The sequence below is a fragment of the Neofelis nebulosa genome, chromosome 7 (genome assembly GCF_028018385.1).
Source record: "Neofelis nebulosa isolate mNeoNeb1 chromosome 7, mNeoNeb1.pri, whole genome shotgun sequence".
Lineage (NCBI taxonomy): Eukaryota > Metazoa > Chordata > Mammalia > Carnivora > Felidae > Neofelis > Neofelis nebulosa.
In genome coordinates this window covers 21,972,102-21,991,043 of record NC_080788.1, presented here as the reverse complement: position 1 = coordinate 21,991,043, position 18,942 = coordinate 21,972,102, and the positions used below count along the sequence as shown (strand labels likewise).

The 18,942-nt window shown below is 50.1% G+C and overlaps 1 protein-coding gene across 2 annotated transcripts in view; it reads left to right on the top strand.

Annotated features, from left to right (window-relative positions):
* The first annotated feature begins 6,013 nt into the window (after positions 1-6,013).
* Positions 6,014-18,942, top strand: part of TRPM1 (transient receptor potential cation channel subfamily M member 1) — a 143,694-nt gene continuing 130,765 nt past the window's right edge. For both annotated transcript variants that reach the window (XM_058736836.1, XM_058736835.1), the window contains exon 1: positions 6,014-6,256. In XM_058736836.1, the coding sequence (XP_058592819.1) occupies positions 6,182-6,256 (75 nt within the window). In that variant the 5' untranslated portion in view covers positions 6,014-6,181. The remainder of the gene's footprint in view (positions 6,257-18,942) is intronic.

Here is an 18,942-nt window from a genome sequence, read left to right as displayed (position 1 = left end):
ATGAACCAATGTTCCCTAAGAGCTGACCACCTCTCCTCACTCTGGACTTGGTAAACAGCCTCTGTGCCCCCAGGAACCAGCAATGCCATCTGAAGCCCCCTCTTGGTCACCCCCTGCCTATGCCACCCTGGACACTCTCTGGAGGTCTCTGGGAAAAAAGACTATTTAAATATTTGCAGGTGTTTGGCATGGTTACAGTTACTTAGTGGATGTCTCCATCTAAACACGACCCGCCAGCACTGCACATCGAAACCCATCTTGCCCTTGCCCTTTGCTTTGAGGGAGCCATGCCTCTCTGGGGCAATTCCATACACTCTTAGGAATGAGACTCGGTCACATGGGGGCTCTGTCGGTGCACCAGGAGCTTGGGCATCCTCAGACAGCACCCCGAAGGGTGGGTTGATGGAAGCCTCCCAAAACATCCCGCTTGGGTCTGGGGTGAGATGGCTAGATCAGGACGCTAGCCCCACAAAATATGCACGTGGCATGCTGTCGACCAAAGCCCGAGAAGGTGGTCCCAGTCTCTGGGCCGTCCCTGGGCTGTCCCTGGGGCTGGGGCCCAGGAGGGACAGCGACCCAGGGCAAGAGATACCAGACATTACCCAGAGCTACCAGACTCTGGAGGAAGCTTGAGGACAGAAGCTTCTTCAAGCTTTACTAAATACAACAGGGTACTTATGTGTTTAGAAAAGAATACTCCTTCACTGTCATGTGAACTAGTAAAATCTTTTGAAGAGCAATGTGGAAATATCTATCAAAATTAAAATGACATGCCCTTTAATCCAGCAACTATAGTGCATATCCTGCAAAAATATCATCATGCATATAATCAAAGAATTCTATGCTTACATTGATTAACGGTAGAAAGATGTCAGAGATATATGATTAAGTGGGAAAAGCTGGTTTCATCTAGTAGTTCACGATCCTATTTGGGTGAATCCATGAATAAAAACCATGAAGATGCAGAAAACATTTCTTGAAGGATTCACAGAAAACTAGTCAATGCCTGATATATCTCTGGGAAGGGGTCCTTTCTATCTGAAATTCTTTCTTGCTGTTGGATTGTGTTTTATTTTTTTATTTTTATTTTTTTAACGTTTATTTTTGAGAGAGAGACAGAGACAGAGTCAGAGTGCAAGTGGGTGAGGGGCAAAGAGAGAGGGAGACACAGAATCCAAAGCAGGCTCCAGGCTCTGTGAGCACAGAGCCTGACGCAGGGCTTGAACTCACAAACCTCGAGATCATGACCTGAGCTGAAGTTGGATGCTTAACTGACTGAGCCACCCAGGCACCTCTGTTTGTTTGTGGGTTTTTTTTAAATGTTTATTTATTTTTGAGAGAGAGAAAGAGAGCACAAGCTGGGAAGGGACAGAGAGAGAGGGAGAGAGAATCCCAAGCAGGCTCGGGGCTATTAGCACAGAACCCAACATGGGGTTCAATCTCACAAATCACGAGATCATGACCTGAGCCCAAATCAAGAGTCAGACGCTTGGCCAACCCTGTTGGATTGTTTACTGAGTTCATGAGTCACTTTTATTTTTTAAAAAACTCCACGTTTATTGGAAAAATTCAGAAACAGAAAGATACAAAAGAAAAAGTGCCACCAGCAACTCCACCACTCAGAGATTACCACTGTCATTTTGGAATTTATCAATTAATTAATTGACAAATTAATTAACATATGTCAATTAACTAATTAACCAGTTTTTAAAAGTTAGAAACCTGAACCTTGACCCCTCCCCAGGCCAATAACTCATGTGCAGCCACAGCAGAGTGCTCTTATTCGTGACCTCGATCGATCAGCCTGCCCTTCCATTACTGAGGTACAGGGGCCTTGTCTATTTTTAATAGACCTGCTGTCAGGCCTCAGCTTGGCTCTGTACCACCTACCCCACAGGCCCAGGAGTGGACAGGGGGGTCGTTCTGCTCAAGCTTTGCCTCTGCTGCTCCCACAGTACACTCCCACCCACCAGGTCCCTCTCCTTTCTCATCTCATCTTATTCATAAAAGTCAGCACTGCCCACAGTATATTGTCTGTCATTGGCTCCAGGGACACAGTTACATTCACTTTGCCTTTCTCCATTCCTTTCCCCTCATGTACCCTGTTCTTCACAAATACCACACTCAACAAACAACTGTCGAAAACATTAGGATAAAGTGGCTGTGTCTTTCTGTAGATAACTGTCAAATTTGTCACAGCAGAAACAGCCACCTGCCAGCTTCAAAGCCTTGATTGTAGCAGTGATACTTAGGCCTTAAGCTATGGAGTTGTCCACAGTTTACAAGAGACTTCCACACATATTTTTAGGACCTTTTACCCAAACTGGGGGCTACATAGGCTTTTCCAGCTATGGGAAATACACATGCCCAGAGTCCCCCAGCTATCACATGGCAGGGCCTGCACGGGGCCCAGGTCAGCTGGCACAGAGCAGGCAGGCTTCTAGAGTAGGGGCACCTGTCTCTTGTCCTGTGACAGGGGCAGGTGGGAGGCCAGATGGGCCAGTGGGATGACAATAGTCCCTCCTGCCCCCTCAGGCCACTCTCCTGATACAGGTGATGATCCCCAGCTTCCATTTAGGGGCTCAGCTCTGACCTGGTCCCACACGCTTGCCTTTAATCCTGATTTAGGACGCTCCGAAATGCCGGACGCTTAAGCCTGGGGAATGGGGCAGAAGTAATAACATTTGCGCTTAGTGTGAAGTTAAGTCTTTCCACTCTTTGGGGTCTGGAGATCTTCAGTGAATGCAGGTTTCTAATGGCACATTTAATGGCATGATCCCTTGTGCTGTCTGTACTTGCACTATGTTCCCAGACCATGCACTTTCACATGCAGCCTGCTCTTGGCCCCAGGAAGAACCTTCCTGCCAAATTCTCCCAGCCTCCATCTTTCTCTGGGCGATTCTGCAATGACACCGTTTCCTCATCGGTCCCAAGCCAGCAAAGACTTTCTGCAACCTGAAAAACCAATGTGCATGCTTTTAAGGAGCAAACTAAAAACCTGTGGAAGGAAGGAGAGAGAAAGAGAAAGGCAGAAAAGCCTAGAAAACAATACAGGGAAAGACAGAGAGAGAGGGATTCAGGCACACACATCAGCTGGCAAAAATGAGGTCATTAGTGAAAATGAGGGGCTCATGCTCACACCAGACACCCAGGCATGATGAACAGGTGATATGTGGCAGACATTACTAATCAATTTCACAGTTCCTTACCCCAGTCCCTGGTTTGTTTCAGGTGTCTTTCCAACATAGAGAACAGGTGCTCATGACCATCTATTTGGCAGAGAACTCCATCAGAGCAGTGATTTTATTCCGCCTGGTAACCCTTTATGTCTACCTCCCTGCTGGCAGAAGGCAAGCCCCTTGAGGGCAGGGATCATGTCTTTAGGAAGGAAATTGAGCTAGCCATTTCTAAAATTGGAAGACATCGATCCTGAAGGCTCGTTCTTTATGAACCAACTCCTCCTGCCCCCATTCCAATCCAGGTTTAGCAGCTCAACCCACAGATTCCTGGAGCTGAAAGGTGAGAACTGGGGCCGAGAGTGAGCAGGGGGGCAGGCAGAGGCAGCCCCTTACAGGCCTGCGAGGATGTGGATCAGTCCTAAGCCTTAAGGGGCTTTAAGCAGAAACAGTACATCACCAGATCTGCGATTTTTAAAAAATTACTCTTTTTTGCATAGGTGTAGATAGAAGTGGGGCCAGGAGTGTTCTGAGAGACCCCATAGGAGCTGTTAACCCAGTCGTTCCAGTGAGACTTCATGGAGTTTGGACTTGGTGTGGGGTGGAGGTGAGTGGAAGGCCATGTGAATCCAGGAGACCATAGATCCCAGGACTCTGGCTTTGTATCTTGCTGATGAGATACCATCGCAGAGACTGGGAACCTGGAGGAAGAGAGAGACCTGAGAGCCATGGGAGAAATGCTGGGCTGAGGTGCATGTCCTGGAGCTATGCCGATGGGGAGTCATCCAGGAAGCTGGACACAGGTGCAGAGACCAGAGGAGTGGTCTGCGCCTGAGGGTGCCCTTTGGGGATTATCAGACACGTAAGGAAGCTGAGGGCCAGGATGAGCCTTCCTAGGGTGGGAGTGAGACTGGAGGAGGGCTCAGCACAGCTCTGAGGAATGTAACGACTTGGTTGCAAGAGCCTAGACCACCAGGGCACTGAGGATTTGCTTAAAGACGAGGACGAAGTAGGACAGTGTGGTGACGCAGCATCCAATCCTTCCATGAGGACTGAAACCGCCATTATGTTTAGCAGCACGGAGGCCTAGATGCTCTCCCCCAGTCAGCTCCACCTTCAGCTTTTCCACCTCACTGCCCAGCTCTATTCTTCCAGTGGCACTGGCCCAAAGCCTTGCACAGCCCTGACTTCTCTCTCCTTTCCCCACGTCCAGGCATTCAGCACATCCTGTTGGTTTTACCTTCATGGTCTCTTCGTGGTCGGCACATCCACCTCTCTGCTGCTGCCCCCCTGTTCCGAGTTGCTATGGTCCCTCTGGCCGGGCTCCTGCTTCTGCCCCGGCACCCCAGGCTAGTGCACCCCAAGGGCCACAGTGGTCCTTCAAAACTGCATATCAGATCATGGGCTGTATAAAATCTTAGATTCTCAGAATGGCTTCCAAGGCTTGCTCCCATCTCCCCCCCATCTCCTGCCTCATGTGCGACCTCCCTTCCAGCCACCTGTGCCGTCCTGCTTTTCCTCAAACATTCAGGCACACTGCCACATCAAGGCCCATGACCTGGCCCATGCTTCTGCCTGGAGCCTCCTCTCAAATTCCTGCGTGCTTATTCCTTCACCTCCTCCAGGTCTCTTCTCAAATCTCATCTTCTCAGAGACCTTTCCTATTCAAAAGTGTAGTCCTCCACCCCACCCCACCACCTCTCCCTGCTTTATTTTGCTCCCTGTCATTTGAGGTGTCTGCCTCCCCTACCTTAAGGACAGCTCCAGGAAGGAAAGGACTCTCCCCTGCTTATTCACTGCTGTGTCCCCAGCATCTGGTGTACACAACACATAGCCCACACAAGAGGCTCATAAAACAGCAGTTGAGTGATAGAAAGGGGGGCCTAAGAGGTGGAGGGTGGGAGCAGAGGGCTGGCCTAGCTGTGCAAGGAGCAAGGGATATGTCCCCAAGCTCCCCAAGCCATACCCCAAGAGGTGGAGGTGGTGCCTCCGGGGTCAACCGGCCTCGTGGGGGCAAGAAGCCAGAAGGCTGTGAGGACTCCAGTTGCGTGTCTTTTATTTTATCGATTGGGAGCCTGCGTGTCCTTAAAACAATTCCCACGTGACCTTAGGAATGCATCACTCTCCTCTCTGAGACGCCATCTTTGGATGCAAGGGGCCAGACCACCCAGGGGTGCAGGTTGCTGGTGACACATGCCCAACGAAGGAGAGGGGTGGGTTGGTGACAACAATGACATGCTTAGGGCCAGGCTCAGTATAGACTTGTGGGAACGAGACCACAGCAGCACAGAGCAGCTCTTCAGGGAGCTCCCGTCCTGTGCCCACAACAGAGCAGGATGCGGAGACCTATGACCCCGCCTCCCTTAAGGAACCAAATCTTTCTGTAGTGGGGGAGAGGTAGACATTCCTGAAATAGAAATGACAGTGCTGTACACGCAGAACAATCAGAGAATGCCAGCACAGAATGGACAGGATGCACATGAAAAGCAAATTCACAGGAGCCAGGAGGAAGGAGCCATGTGACCCAAGGGGCTGAGACTTTGGTGCCAATTTTGCTCCCAGACTCAGGAAAGTGCCAAGTGGACACAGGGTCTCTGAGAGTCTAGATCCTGTTCTCCCGGGGGGCTCAGACACCAGCTGTGAGGCTCTCTGCTCTCAAGAGGTATCTTTTTGGACACCCAAATCCTTCCCATTTGACCACCCTTTACAGCCGCCACTTTCTCAAAGGAGATTTACTTTCAATCGCCATTTGCTAAATCTGCCCCCTGTAAACCTGTGGGGGATGGAGGGATTAAGCCTGATTACAGATGTTATAGAAGGGCCTGTGAGTGCCCAGTGGTGCGAGTAGAGCAAGGAGAGGAGGCTGGAACCAGCAAGTGCTCCTCCTCGGCTGGCCCAGCCAACAGCCGGCCGTGCCCCAGACTCAGATCCCCTTGCCGGGGCCCGTGGGGCTGCCGCTGTGGGGGCTTTGCCTCTGCCCATTCAGGGACACAGGAGGCAGGCTCATGGGCTCCCTGAGGAAGATGAGCAGCTCCTTCAAGAGGGGCTCCCTCAAGAGCTCCACATCGGGGTCACAGAAGGTGAGTGAGTTTTGCCTGGCAACTTGCAGGCAGATGGACAGAGGGACACTGGTCTCCAGCTCTACCGACTGGAAGGCTGGACAGTGGGCTCCTATTCTCGGCAGACTGTGGCAGGGATGGGGTGTTAGGTGTTTGGAACTCCCGTATCAGGACTGCTTCTGGGGAGGTGACTTTCCTTTCCTACTAATGTACTCGATGTCTGTCCCCTCCTGGCTGCTCCCTCCCATGGATGTAGCCAGAGGCACACATGAGGCCTGTGGGGGTGTGAGCTGTGCCCCAGCAGCTGTGCAGTTTCAAAATCACTTCCCCCACGATGATGCCACCCACTTAGCTCTCTGCATCTGGACTCTAAGCTCATCTCTTGTTCTTCATGTTTGTGGGAGCACTGGTGGCCTGTGGGGGACCCTGAGTAGGGATCAGAAGCACCTCAGAAGACCTAGGGAGCACCAGGTGGTTCCCAGGACTCCGGGCAGACTTCGAGGAAGGTGTTGTGAGGCCTGACCCCACCCTAACCCCTTCTCCCCACTCCTGCTGATGGCCCCCTTCAAAGCCTTGCAAAGTATGTGCTGATTTGAACATGTGTTTTTTCCAGATGGGTGGAATGGTGGCTCTGAACACCCAGGACTGCCTTAGTTGACCCTCTGAGCACAGGTATCTTGGACAGGTCACAACCTCACCCCTCTGCCCTGACTGCCACTCAGAGGGCTGGGGAAGGCCAGCCAGGAGCCTAGCCTGGGCCACACTGGAGTCCTCTGGACAGCCCCTTGCTGAGCTCACAGGAGTCAGAGGAGACCTCTGCTTTTCCCGGGTCTGTCCACTGGGCACAGGCTGGAGGAGAAGCAGGAGTAGGCCCTGAGTGGGAAGAGAGGACAAATTTCTCCCTCAAGCACTCACTGAGCATCTGCTAACTGCCAGGCAGTGCTCCAGGAGCTGGGGATGGAGGCAGGTGAACGCCCCCGGAAAGACCATTGACCTGGGCTAGAAACAGAGGGGACACCATGCGGCAACTGCTTGCCACCTGCCGGCACACAGCTCACCAGGCTGTGTGTGGCGGGGGTTGGGGTGGAGCTGTTGGGCCACATATTCTGCAAGTCTCCTGACATCCCAGAGCCTGAAAATGCAAATGGAAAAAATAAAAGTCTTTCTTTTTTAATAAAGAGTTAAAACTCACCTCTGTTTCAAGAGGAAAGACTCACCCTTTGGGGGCTCAGTAGGGTATCTATCTATTTGCTCATCTATGTGCACATGTGAGAGTCAGCATTGTTTTAAGAGAAAGGACACACTCCAGTCTTGTGTAAATTAACATTTGCAAATCCTCTGCAGCTCTTGGCAGGAACCAGAGACTCAAATGCAGCCTGGGGCCACAGGGCTCCACGTGACCCCTCCTCCCCAAACAAAGCCAGCCCACACAGTTCTTGCTGCTAAACTCTGAAAACGAACAGGCTTTTGTTGTTCTTGAACTTAAAGTCTTCTATTGACCCGTGCCTGGTATCCTATCTTATATGTAGGGGTGGGGGAGCAGAGTTTGCAATTGGCAGGGTCTGGGAGCAGGGAATTCACCCAGAGAGGAAGGCAGAAGCACTTAAACTTTGGGCAAGACTGAAAAATAGCACCCCAGGGACACCTGGATGGCTCAGTCAGTTGAGCCTCCTCCTCTTGATTTCGGCTCAGGTCATGATTCCAGGGTTGTGGGATGGAGCCCTGAGTTGGTCTCTGCACTGAGCATGGAACCTGCTTAAGATTCTCTCTCTTTCTCCCTCTGCCTCACCTGGACCCACTCCCAGTCTTCCCCCCCCCCCAAAGGAAAACAGCACCCTATTTATACACACACTCACAACTATTCCTTCAGGACTGCTTGCTGTAAATGACTGAGTCTAAAAACAAGGATGATGCCTGACCCACTGACCATGCCAAATTCCTACAAGAGCTTCACATAGTTAAAAGTCTTAATGACATAGTTTGCCCTGAGGTCTATTTATAATAGCCCTCAAGCTAAGAAGTAAACTGCTAATGCAAGAAGGAAAGACAATAACCATGACTTTTAAGGAAGTTATGCCTTAAGGAGGTGCTAGGAAGTGTCCACAAAATCACAGGGGCAGAAAGCAGACTGTTTTCATTCTGTTTTCTCACATACTTGACTCTCCTTTGACACCACTGACTTGGTGCCAGTTCCCTGTTTCCTAACCAAAAGCCACATCTCTCTGCCTAGTGCTTGCTGAAACACACCAGCTGCCCCTGTGGGGGAAAAAAAACAACACAAGCTACCTTTTATATAAGCCTTCCAAGGGTCATCTCCTCTGGACCTTTAGTTGTCAAAGGTAGATTTGGCCCTTATCCTCCATTGGTTGGCTCTTTCTACCTCCAACAATCTTCCTTTGGTCTTAGACAGAAATGCCCAGCATGGAGTCCTGAACCAATGAAGCCAGTGGACTTTGAGTATTGTCCTCAGCCTGCTGGCAAAAATAGTCCCTCTTTCAGGAAAAGCCTCAAGTATCCTCGCAGGAGGTGGAAAATGTGATTGTGATTCTTTGTATAGCACTTGCATCCCTGTCGACATCTTATTTTGCTATAAGATACAGATAAAGTTTGGAGTCTGTGATCAAGTTCCTAAGCAAAATGAAATTATAGTACAGCCCAGCAATTATACCCTAAAGTCTACCTTGAAAAATTCTCGTGCCTGTACACAATGAAATGTACACAAATGCTCATGTCAGCATTGTGTGCGATAGAAAACCAGAAAGAATCAAACAGTTCATGTATGAAGATATAGACAAGCTTTTGTTTCCAAGCAATGGAATACAACACAGCACTAAACCATGAATGAACCAAGCCACTTGTATCAACATGGATGCCTTGTTGAAGAAAAACACAAGCCCACAAAGTGCACTATTTATAGAAAATTTAAAACACACAAGAAAATCCAACATAAATGCATATATATTCCTTCAGAGTGGAAGTATTTAACCATATGTGCAATATGTTTGCACTCTCTCTTGCTCTCTTTGTCTCCCTCCCTCACTGCCCTCCTTCTTTCCTTTTAAAGAGAAAAAATATGAAGCACATATGGAAAGTTATAACATCTGTAACAACAGAATTGTGGGTCTTCACTTCCCCATCATATAGTCTTGTTTCTGATTGTGAAATCAAGAGAATGTTTTCATAACTCAAAAATGTTTTAATACTCTTAAAGCAAGTCACCGGGAGAGTGAAGGCAAACCCAAGTGTCCTGATGTGGGGGCTGCCTCAGCTGCTCCTATAGAGGGTGAATTCTTACTAAGCTAAAAGCATATTATAAAGTCATGCAGGGGCACCTGGGTGGCTCAGTCAGTTAAGCTTCTGACTCTTGACCTCAACTCAGATCATGATCTCATGGTTTATGAGTTCAAGCCCCATGTTGGGCTCTGTGCTGACAGTGTGGAGCCTGCTTGGGATTCTCTCTCCCTCCCTCTCTCTCCAAATAAATAAATAAACAGAAAAAATCAAACTCGTGCAGAGAAACACCTTGTGAGCTCACCTTGGGTTATCTGAGTTTCCATCTCTCAGTTCATCTGCTTGCCCTAGACCTGTAGATGGGGGTCAGTCCACCAAGCTCACCCTCTGCAGCCCTGCTGCCCTTCAGAGCAGGGGCCTACCTCAGGGGTCAGGGCTGGGGAGAGGGGAGGGCGTCTCACTTCAGTAACCTTCCTCATTAGGACCAGATCCAGCTCTCCATGAGGCAGAGGTAGTGTCATCCCCACTTCTCAGAGGGTGTTGCCCACAGCCAGGGCAGTTCTGTGTTAGTCATGTAGCCTGTATATGGAAGCCACCGGAATGCGGGATTATACATGTAAACCTAAGACAGTCTTCATTCTGAAGAAGGAGTGGAACAAGGCAGCCTCATCATTTGCCTGTTCTTTAGGAAATGTCCCAAAGGTAACAGATCCCACTACATCCTCACCTGTCTGGCTTTGCTGTCACACATGGAATAGAATCTCAGCTCTGCCTGTGGTGCCAAGCCAGTTGTCTTGTTAAACTGTTAGTCGATCAAAGACCAATACTTTTCTTTTCTTTTTTAATGTTTTAATGTTTAATTTTTTTAATGTTTATTTATTTCTGAGAAAGAGAGAGACAGAGTGCAAGTGGGGGAGGGCAGAGAGAGAGGGAGACACAGAAATTGAAGCAGGCTCCAGGCTCTGAGCTGTCATTACAGAGCCCGACACGGGGCTCAGACTCATGAACCACAGGATCATAACCTGAGCCAAGGTCAGACACTTAACCAACTGGGCCACCCAAGAGCCCCAAAGACTAATACTTTTCATGGAATGCAATAACAAGGATTTACTAAAACATGCAATTTTCAAAAGACCTACAAAATCCAAGCTCTAGTTTTGTCTTTTTATTTATTAAATTCAATAGATATCCCTTGATGCCTTCAAATTACTACAGTCGTGTCTGAACATGTGCCTGTGCTTTCTGCACTCTCTGGTTACAGACCTAGAGACCTGCAGCCCCTGTACTCAGAACACGCTTTGAGTACAGGAGTGTAGGAGATCCTGAATGTCCCATTTAACCCTCCTCCCAACCCCATAGGACAGGGGCTCTGGTCCACTTACAAGCTGAGGAAGATTCTCGGGGGAGAAGGCTTGCCTGAAGAGCCCCAGTCTGGGCTCCACTTTCCCCAAGGTGCTGTAGTTGGCCTCTTGGAAAGGAGCCTCTTCCAGAGAAGCTGCAGAGAACTCTGTACCAAGTCCTGGGAGAGTTCCTGCAGCCAGGTGGGGCCTGCCCACCAACTGTGTGAATACAGGGCTCTAGGGGGCACCCAGGCCCAGGAACTGGCCCCAGATTCCATACTCATATCTTAGAAGAGTTCTCTAGGCAACCACCCTTGAGTGATGTGGTCAAGGAACCTTGAGTTGAGTTGGGGGTGTGCCACAGTAGGTCCCCAGCTTAAGGACAGTCCACTGGCCAGGAAATACTCCTTTCACCCACATGACAACTGGTCTTCCTTGGGCCTGTGCATCTAGCCCCATTCTGGGGCTCAGTGTGCCTTCCTCACCTATGAATAGGCACCAGCATCTCATTCTTCCTGGGTTCCTTGCCGTGTCCAAATCCTCCACTTTTAGCCCACTGACAGAAAGTGTATTTGCCTGGTTCCTTTGCTCTGAGGAGTAAAGGCCTCAGACTAGGCCAGCAGGTGGAAATGAGGACAGGAAATGGGTCAGTGTTATTTGCCCAAAGACCCTGCCCCTTGAAGCACTAGGGAAGAGGGCAAGGGAAGAAACAGCAAGGAAGGTGTGAGGTCAGATGTGAGGGGCTGCCTGTGGGGTCTGTATGAGGAAGTTGGATGTGAGGAAGGGCAGCCAACTGGGAAGAGTGAGCAGGTTGAAGGAGCTTGCCAGCAGTAGGGGCCCACAGGCTGATGGTTGGGTCTGGCCAGAGCTGAGGCACCACTGGGATGGTCTGTGCTGGTTGCTGGCCCAGGCAAAGAGCTGGCTGGAGCTCCCATGCCTCTGAAATGCCAACACAGCCTGCTGATCTTCCTTAGGGTAAACGTTCAGGAGAAGGGCTGTATTAAGGAGCTGCATGACCTTGGACAGGCCATCCACCAGGCTGAAGGATGCAAGGGGAAACTCTTGGAAAGAGACCATGCTGGACAGAAGGCAGCCCTGTGAATTCTGGGGAGGACTCTGGCCAAGAGAGTTGTGAAACATTTGGTTGCTTTGTTCAGTCAGCCTGAGAGTGAGGGAGAGGGGTCATAGGCTTGAGTAGAAATCTCTAACTAGTTGGGTGGGAGTAGCTGTAAACAACTGAGATATCCTCCTGCTTCTGGACCTCCAAAACCTGACCCCAAGTGCATCCTGGAAACACCAGCGTCACCCTCCTCCCCACCCCAGGCATGCTGAGTCTCAAACCAGGGGGACCACAGAGTCCTCTTTCAGAGATTCACAACAGACATCGGCCTATTAAAGAATCTGATAAGTCCTTCAGGAAAGAAACCTCCATTTAACCCAGAGTTCCCTACAGAAACCCTTTCCAGGTAAAAATGGGTCACCATTTCTGGAGCCCAGGCCTGAAATGCCACATTAGGCAACAGGAAAATCAGTGTTGTGAGCTAATGCCTAGGGATGACATGGAAAATCTACCTCATTCCTGACTTTCTGTATAACCTTCAGCCACCCAGGCCCTGGCGATGCTGCCATCATGGAATATTGAAATGTTTATTAAAGAAAGAAGGAAATGTAAAGATTTTGCTGCTTAAAGTCACTATAGTATCGTTGACATCCACCAACAGAATATTTTCTTCAAGTTTCAGAATTTGATGAACTTGACAGAACCTTGTCAGGAGGGAAGAGAGATTTTAAAGATGCACATGACCAGGGGCACGTGGGTGGCTCAGTCGGTTGAGCATCTGACTTCGGCTCAGGTCATGATCTCACAGTACGTGAGTTCGAACCCTGCGTCAGGCTCTGTGCTGACAGCTCAGAGCCTGGAGCCTGCTTTGGATTCTGTGTCTCCCTCTCTCTCTGCCCCACCCCTGCTCACACTCTGTCTCTCTCTCTCTCAAAAATAAACATTAAATTTTTTTTTTTTAAATGCATATGACTAGCCATAGTGGCCAGTGGACACAGAGGGCTCCTTGCAGCTCCCAATTTATTCTTTTTTTTTTTTTAATTTTTTTTTCCAACGTTTTTTAATTTATTTTTGGGACAGAGAGAGACAGAGCATGAACGGGGGAGGGGCAGAGAGAGAGGGAGACACAGAATCGGAAACAGGCTCCAGGCTCCGAGCCATCAGCCCAGAGCCTGACGCGGGGCTCGAACTCACGGACCGCGAGATCGTGACCTGGCTGAAGTCAGACGCTTAACCGACTGCGCCACCCAGGCGCCCCATCTCCCAATTTATTCTTAAAGGCTCACCAGTATGGTGTTTGATTCTTATGTATGCATGCATGCTACAGTACACAGAACCAGGGAGTGATTGCTGAAATGCTTACAAGAATGTGGAATACCTCTCCACTTAATCTGAGCTGAGATGCTATTTTCTTGGGAATATACATGATATAGCTTGGGAATATAGCTAGATGTGGCTCTTTGGAGACCAAGATATACTTTCATGGTTGGTAGAGATTTCTAAAAGCCACCTTCTCCCCCCACCTGTCTCCACCCTAAAATGAGCAGGGACCTCTGTGTCCCTCTGTCCATTCATGCGCTTTCCAATGCAGTGCAGAGGTCCTTGAGGGGTACAGTTGCACCCCAGGCAGCCAGCAACCTGGAAGCTTTTGTGTCCCCCAAGGTGGACCAGAGCCCGCGGGGGGAGGGTCTTTCCTCTGGCCTCTCTCTGGCCCTTCCCTTTGCTCTCCTCTTCCCTCTTCTTGCTCCTTTCAGGAGCAAACATAGCAAATTTGGGGATTTGCTTCCTGCCTGGTTTCTCTAGCTCTCACCCAGGTGCTGGCCCCATCCTACTTCTATGGTAATTCCCTCCCAGGACTTTGATGTTGGCCTAACTCAGTGCTTTCCCAGCATCCCCAAATACATACCATTTTCACATAAAGGGTCTATATCTCAGCCCCCGGGAGTTGTCCTCCCAGTCAGGGGATAAGTGTGATGGGGGGACTTGTGTCATTTCTAGGTGTGGTATGTAGGGTGCCTGCAGGTTGTCCCCAGGGCTGCAAGGAGGGAAAGCCAGAGACCTTGGGGTGCTTGTCCTGGGTGCCCAGCTCAGAAAGCTTCGGGTATCATCAGGCTACCCAGCTATTTTATAGCTGAGGACCGAGACCACGCAGGGGCAGTGTGTGCATACTGATGACCCATACAGCCACCTCCCTGCTCCTCAGAGGTTTCTGGGGAGGATTATTACCTTTGCTCCTAGGGGTGACATCCTGTAGCAGCATCAAGCTGGGGAGGACTCTCCTCCCCTGGGCTGGATGACAGATGATGGCTTCTGAAATTTACACAAGGACAGCACTCACTAGCTGCTCTTTTGTCTTTTTCTTCTCTTGTGTGGGGCCTAGGAGCCTTCTATGAGAATTTACTTACCCCTCCTTCACAGAAAAAAAAAAAACAACCCTCCATGGCAGAGGCCCAGAAGCACCTAAAAGCCTCCTTCTCACAGAAATCCACACCCTTACGGCTGAGTTTGTTTCTTGCAGGATTTGGATTTCTATCATGGAGAAAGAAGAGCCTTCCCTCCTACACCACACAGGGTGCAGCCCAGTCAGAGAGGCCTCGCCCAGGTCCACAGCTGCTGGCCGCAGCTGGAGGGTTAGCCTAGGACCCCTTGCTCACTAGGGCTTATTAACAGGGTTTCATTCTTTAACCTGCATTTTGCAAGATCCAGAGGCCAGGGCCCCGCTGTCCTTGCAAGTACTGTCAGACCCATCTCATTTGACAATCTTTATACGGAAAGTATCTTGTGGCTTTATACTTTGTTAGACCCTTGGCTTGACCTGGGCTGTCCCCCTTCCACCCGAGGACATGCTGTAAAGCTCTTGGGGAAAAGACAATACAATATACAGCCTTAGTGATGTCTGACCCTCCTCTCGTTTCTGGCCACTGCTGATATTTCGTTCATGGGTCCTAGCCAGTCTGCCAGCACCCTAGCCCAGAGCAAGCCTCCAGCACCCAGCAGACCAGACACCATAAACCTAGGCCATTAACCAAGTCCTGTATCTCTAGAAGGCAGTTCAGCAGTCACCTCCTGGGATCTCGGCCCCTCTCCCCTGCCCTTTTCAAAGAAGCTCCCTCCCCAGGAGTATTTCAGCGTCTAAGGAAAGTTATCCCTGTTTTCTATATCAGTCCCTTGGTGTCCTCAGAGCGTGAATGCAGGTAAGTATCTAGCGAAGGTCTGTGTGACACTGGGCAGCATCAGACGGTCTGATGGTGGACTACATGCCACCATGCATGGGCCTCGCTGGCACCCTTGATTCTCAGCACACCAGCAGCTAATCTGAGAGCAGATTAGAAAAAAGTCGAGAAGGAATCTTCAATCCAAATCCCGGCTCAGCTGTGTGGCCACAGGGAAGCCATTCAACCTCTCTTGGCCTCAGTTTCCTCATCAGTAAAATGAGTTGGATTTGCATGTGCCTTACTTTCTATATACTTTATGCCATAAAAATAAAAACCTTGTAATAGGTCACAGTTTTAGTTTTTAGAACACTGACTAAAAGGCAAACAAAATCCTGTCATCGGCTAGTAAGTTGTTGGCGGGAAATGCGGCATGGCTCTGTGTTGTTTTTCTCTATGAATTCACCGTGGTGTTTTAGTAAAAACAAATGCATACCATCATTCACCTGACAAGCACATTGAGTGCTGCTGTGTACTGGGCAGTGTTCTTGGAGCTGGGGATCTGGTGATAACAAATCAGAAAACAACACTGTCCTCACTGGTTGACATCACAGCAGAGTCAATCAGACAGTGGGCCACTGCTAAGGAGAATAACAGAGCAGCAGAGGGGCCAAAACATCAAGGAGGGGGTTGTGATTGGACTTTGGTCCCAGGGAAGGAGGCATTGACAAAGACCTGAAGGAGGAGGGGTAGGGAGCCACCCAGGTGCCTGTGGATGAACATGGAGGCTGAGGGAACAGCCAACACAGCAGGAGCATTTCCTGTGAGTAGGAGGAGAATTGAGAGGGACAGAAGCAGGGTGGAGGGAGGGGAGAATAGAGATGCGTGGGCAGGGCCAGTTGGAAAAAGGAGAAAGTACCCCAGACCCTCAACTCTGTAGGCCACTGTGCAAACCTTTACTGCAATTGGCTTTGACCTATTATGAAGTTTATTGATTCAAACATAAAAGGGAGATTGTCCAGGAAGGCCAAGATTTGAGATTTGGAGGAGGAGGTTGAGCTAATTGTTACTGGATTCAACTGGGTTTAGTATTCCATGGGCCTGTTTGAACAGTACAGTGCTTCAAATGCCTTATTTTATTTTATTTTATTTTATTATTTTATTTTATTTTATTTATTTTTAAGTTTATTTATTTTGAGAGAGAGAGAGAGAGCATGAGCAGGTTGGGGGCACAGAGAGAGGGAGAGAGAGGATCCCAAGCAGCATGGAGCCCCAATATGGGGCTCGAACTCACAAACAGTGAGATCATGACCTGAGCCGAGATCAAGAGTCAGATGCTTAACCGACTGAGCCACCCAGGTGCCCCAGCCTTGTAACTTTAAATAGTGCTGTAACACGTATTCCATAGTGGAAGACAGTCCCTGTGTTCAGATGGCAAGCATGGCAGGGGTTGGAAGAAAAGGAAATGCACATGGAAACACAGTCAATGCTACAGACGCTTGGCATCTATCTCCTGCTGCCTTAGACAGCCCACGGAGTCCATGCCAGTGCTCCTCTTCTGGCTCCCTGCTGCCCCTCCCCTCTCAGTCCACATCCAGAGGAAGTGCCACAAGCCTCTGGTCCCCTCCTGCCCTCCATGAGATAACTGGGAGATGGCCGATGCCCCACCCGGTCACACTTTGCTTATGGCTGCTGCACACAGACTGGAGAGTATGTACACAGAGGGGGGTGGAGAAGGGTGTGGTGGTAGACTTGTCTTTACTAAAATAGAATTACATAATTCTCATCACTCTGCACCTTAAGTGTCTCACTCTTTCAGGGGGATCCCTAAAAATCAGAAGATTTAGAGCTAACCCTATCTTGCATTTCTGGGTATTTCATCCATAAGTATGTATGTATAATGGGCTTTTTCCTTTTCCTCCCCGCCCCTCCTCTCCCCCGCCCATTTAGCTATGTGCTGTGTAACCTGCCATCATTCTATGCTCAAGTGAATGTGTACTGATGTGTGTGTACATAGGATATGTATGCATATTTAGGGCATTTGTCAGTGTTTGCTTCTAAAGATGGGATCACAAGTAACGTGCTTTTCTGTGTTCTTGGACATGAATGATTTTAAGATTCTCAGAACCAGCCCAATCTCTTCATTTGAGGAAACCAAGGTCCAAAAGGGTTGGCCTGCTGAACTTGGCTGGGCTCACCCTGTCCAGCAAGGCCTTGCCCCATTCCTCCACACCCCCTCCCAACCCCCACACCCCCTTTCCACCTCCCACACCCCCCCACATGGCTGCATTCCAGCCACATAACAGGCCTGCTCCTAGCCACTTGTTCTGCTACCTGAGGGCCTTTGCACTAGCCTCTCTTTCTCTCCTGGGCATGCCCTGACCAGATAGCCACAGGGCTCACTAGCGCCCTTACAGGGAACCACTCACATTTGAGTCTGCCCCAACCACCAGCCCCCTTTCTCCCTTTACTTTTACTCACAGCCCTTCTCAGCACTTAATATGATGGATGTGTGTGTTTGTCCATTCTCAGTCTAGGGCAACAGCCCTAGGGAGCAGGGTTTTTCCCACCTTGTGTTCCAGCTCAGCAAACACTACAGAATGAGGGAGACGGTTTCCCTGGTCATCCAGGGCCCTTCTAACGGAAATGAAGCCCTCTGCGGGTCGGCCTTTGCGTGGTACTCATTGGTGTTCTTTTCCTTCAGTTTCCTGATTGCAGTCCAATCATCAGCTTTCTAAATCTCTCCTGGTTAAGGAGAATGGGTAGCACTGAAAAGCAAAACGAGCAAAATGCACCTGCGCTTGAACTCACTGGCGCACTGCAAGAATCTGGGAGTCAGTCATAGTAAAGATGGTGGCAGTCTCCACCTGGAAAGAGATTCTGTAGACAGCAGCCACCCCACACCCCCTCTGAAGCAAAGTGCTTTATAATAGCGGTAGTCGGGTTCATAGCAAAAGGAGCATGGGCTGCAGGTGTAGGGGTATGAATTTGGCTGGGAAGCCAGTGGCCACTCCATTACAGAATTAGTTAGGGCTTACTGGATAGTAAGTCAAATCATGCCTGGCTATTTACCAACTGGGCCTTGGCCGGACCCAGCCGCTACAGATGCGCTGAATCAGCTAGTCAGCCGGCAAGGTGCCATCGGGAGTCGCCAGAGGCTGGGCTGAGAAGCCCCCCGCCCCTCCCCCGCCAAGGCTGCTTAGACCCCAGGGCCGCCCTCCGGAGTAGGGCCTGCGGCTGAGCTCGCTGCCTGCGGCCCTGCACGCTTTGCCCACGGAGCAGCCACCTGCTCGTGTTCCTCCTCTGGGCTTGCGAAGTGTGAAGTGCACCTTTCTGCTCAAGAGGCGGCCGGTGCGCCTGCCTGTTTGGCCCTGCCCGCAGAGCCCCTGGCACACTTCCCCTGTGGTTGCCAGACTGGTTCCAGTAACTCACTGGAGTGAGCCTGAAGGTCAGGGGGGCCCAGAGAGGGCAGGGGAGGAAGAGCCTGTGTGTAGCCAGGGGGCTCAGGCCGACTTGCGGGTCTTGGAGCTGCCTGCACCCCTCCCCCAACCCCCTGCACCCCATCTCCGCTTTGGGGCTGCTCGATGTCCTGCAACCCAGGCATGGGGGGCGGGGAGAGGGCGCTGTCCAAGGGTAATCCCTGTAATGGCCCAGGAGGTGGTGCGGCAGCTGGCCTGGCTAATGCTCCTTTAATATCTGCTTTCATGTGATTAATGGCTGTGGATAAAACCTTGAACCCTGGAAAGCAGGCCTGGCTGCTAAGCCTGGCCAAGAGCATCGCTTTGGGTTCTGTTGATAACAGGGAGTCATTTCAGCGATTTACATTTTAACACAACTGTTTGAGGACAGCTGCCAAGCCATCGTTTTAGAATGCAAGGAAAATAATAAAAGAAATAGGGAACTAAACTCATGGAAAGCCCAGAC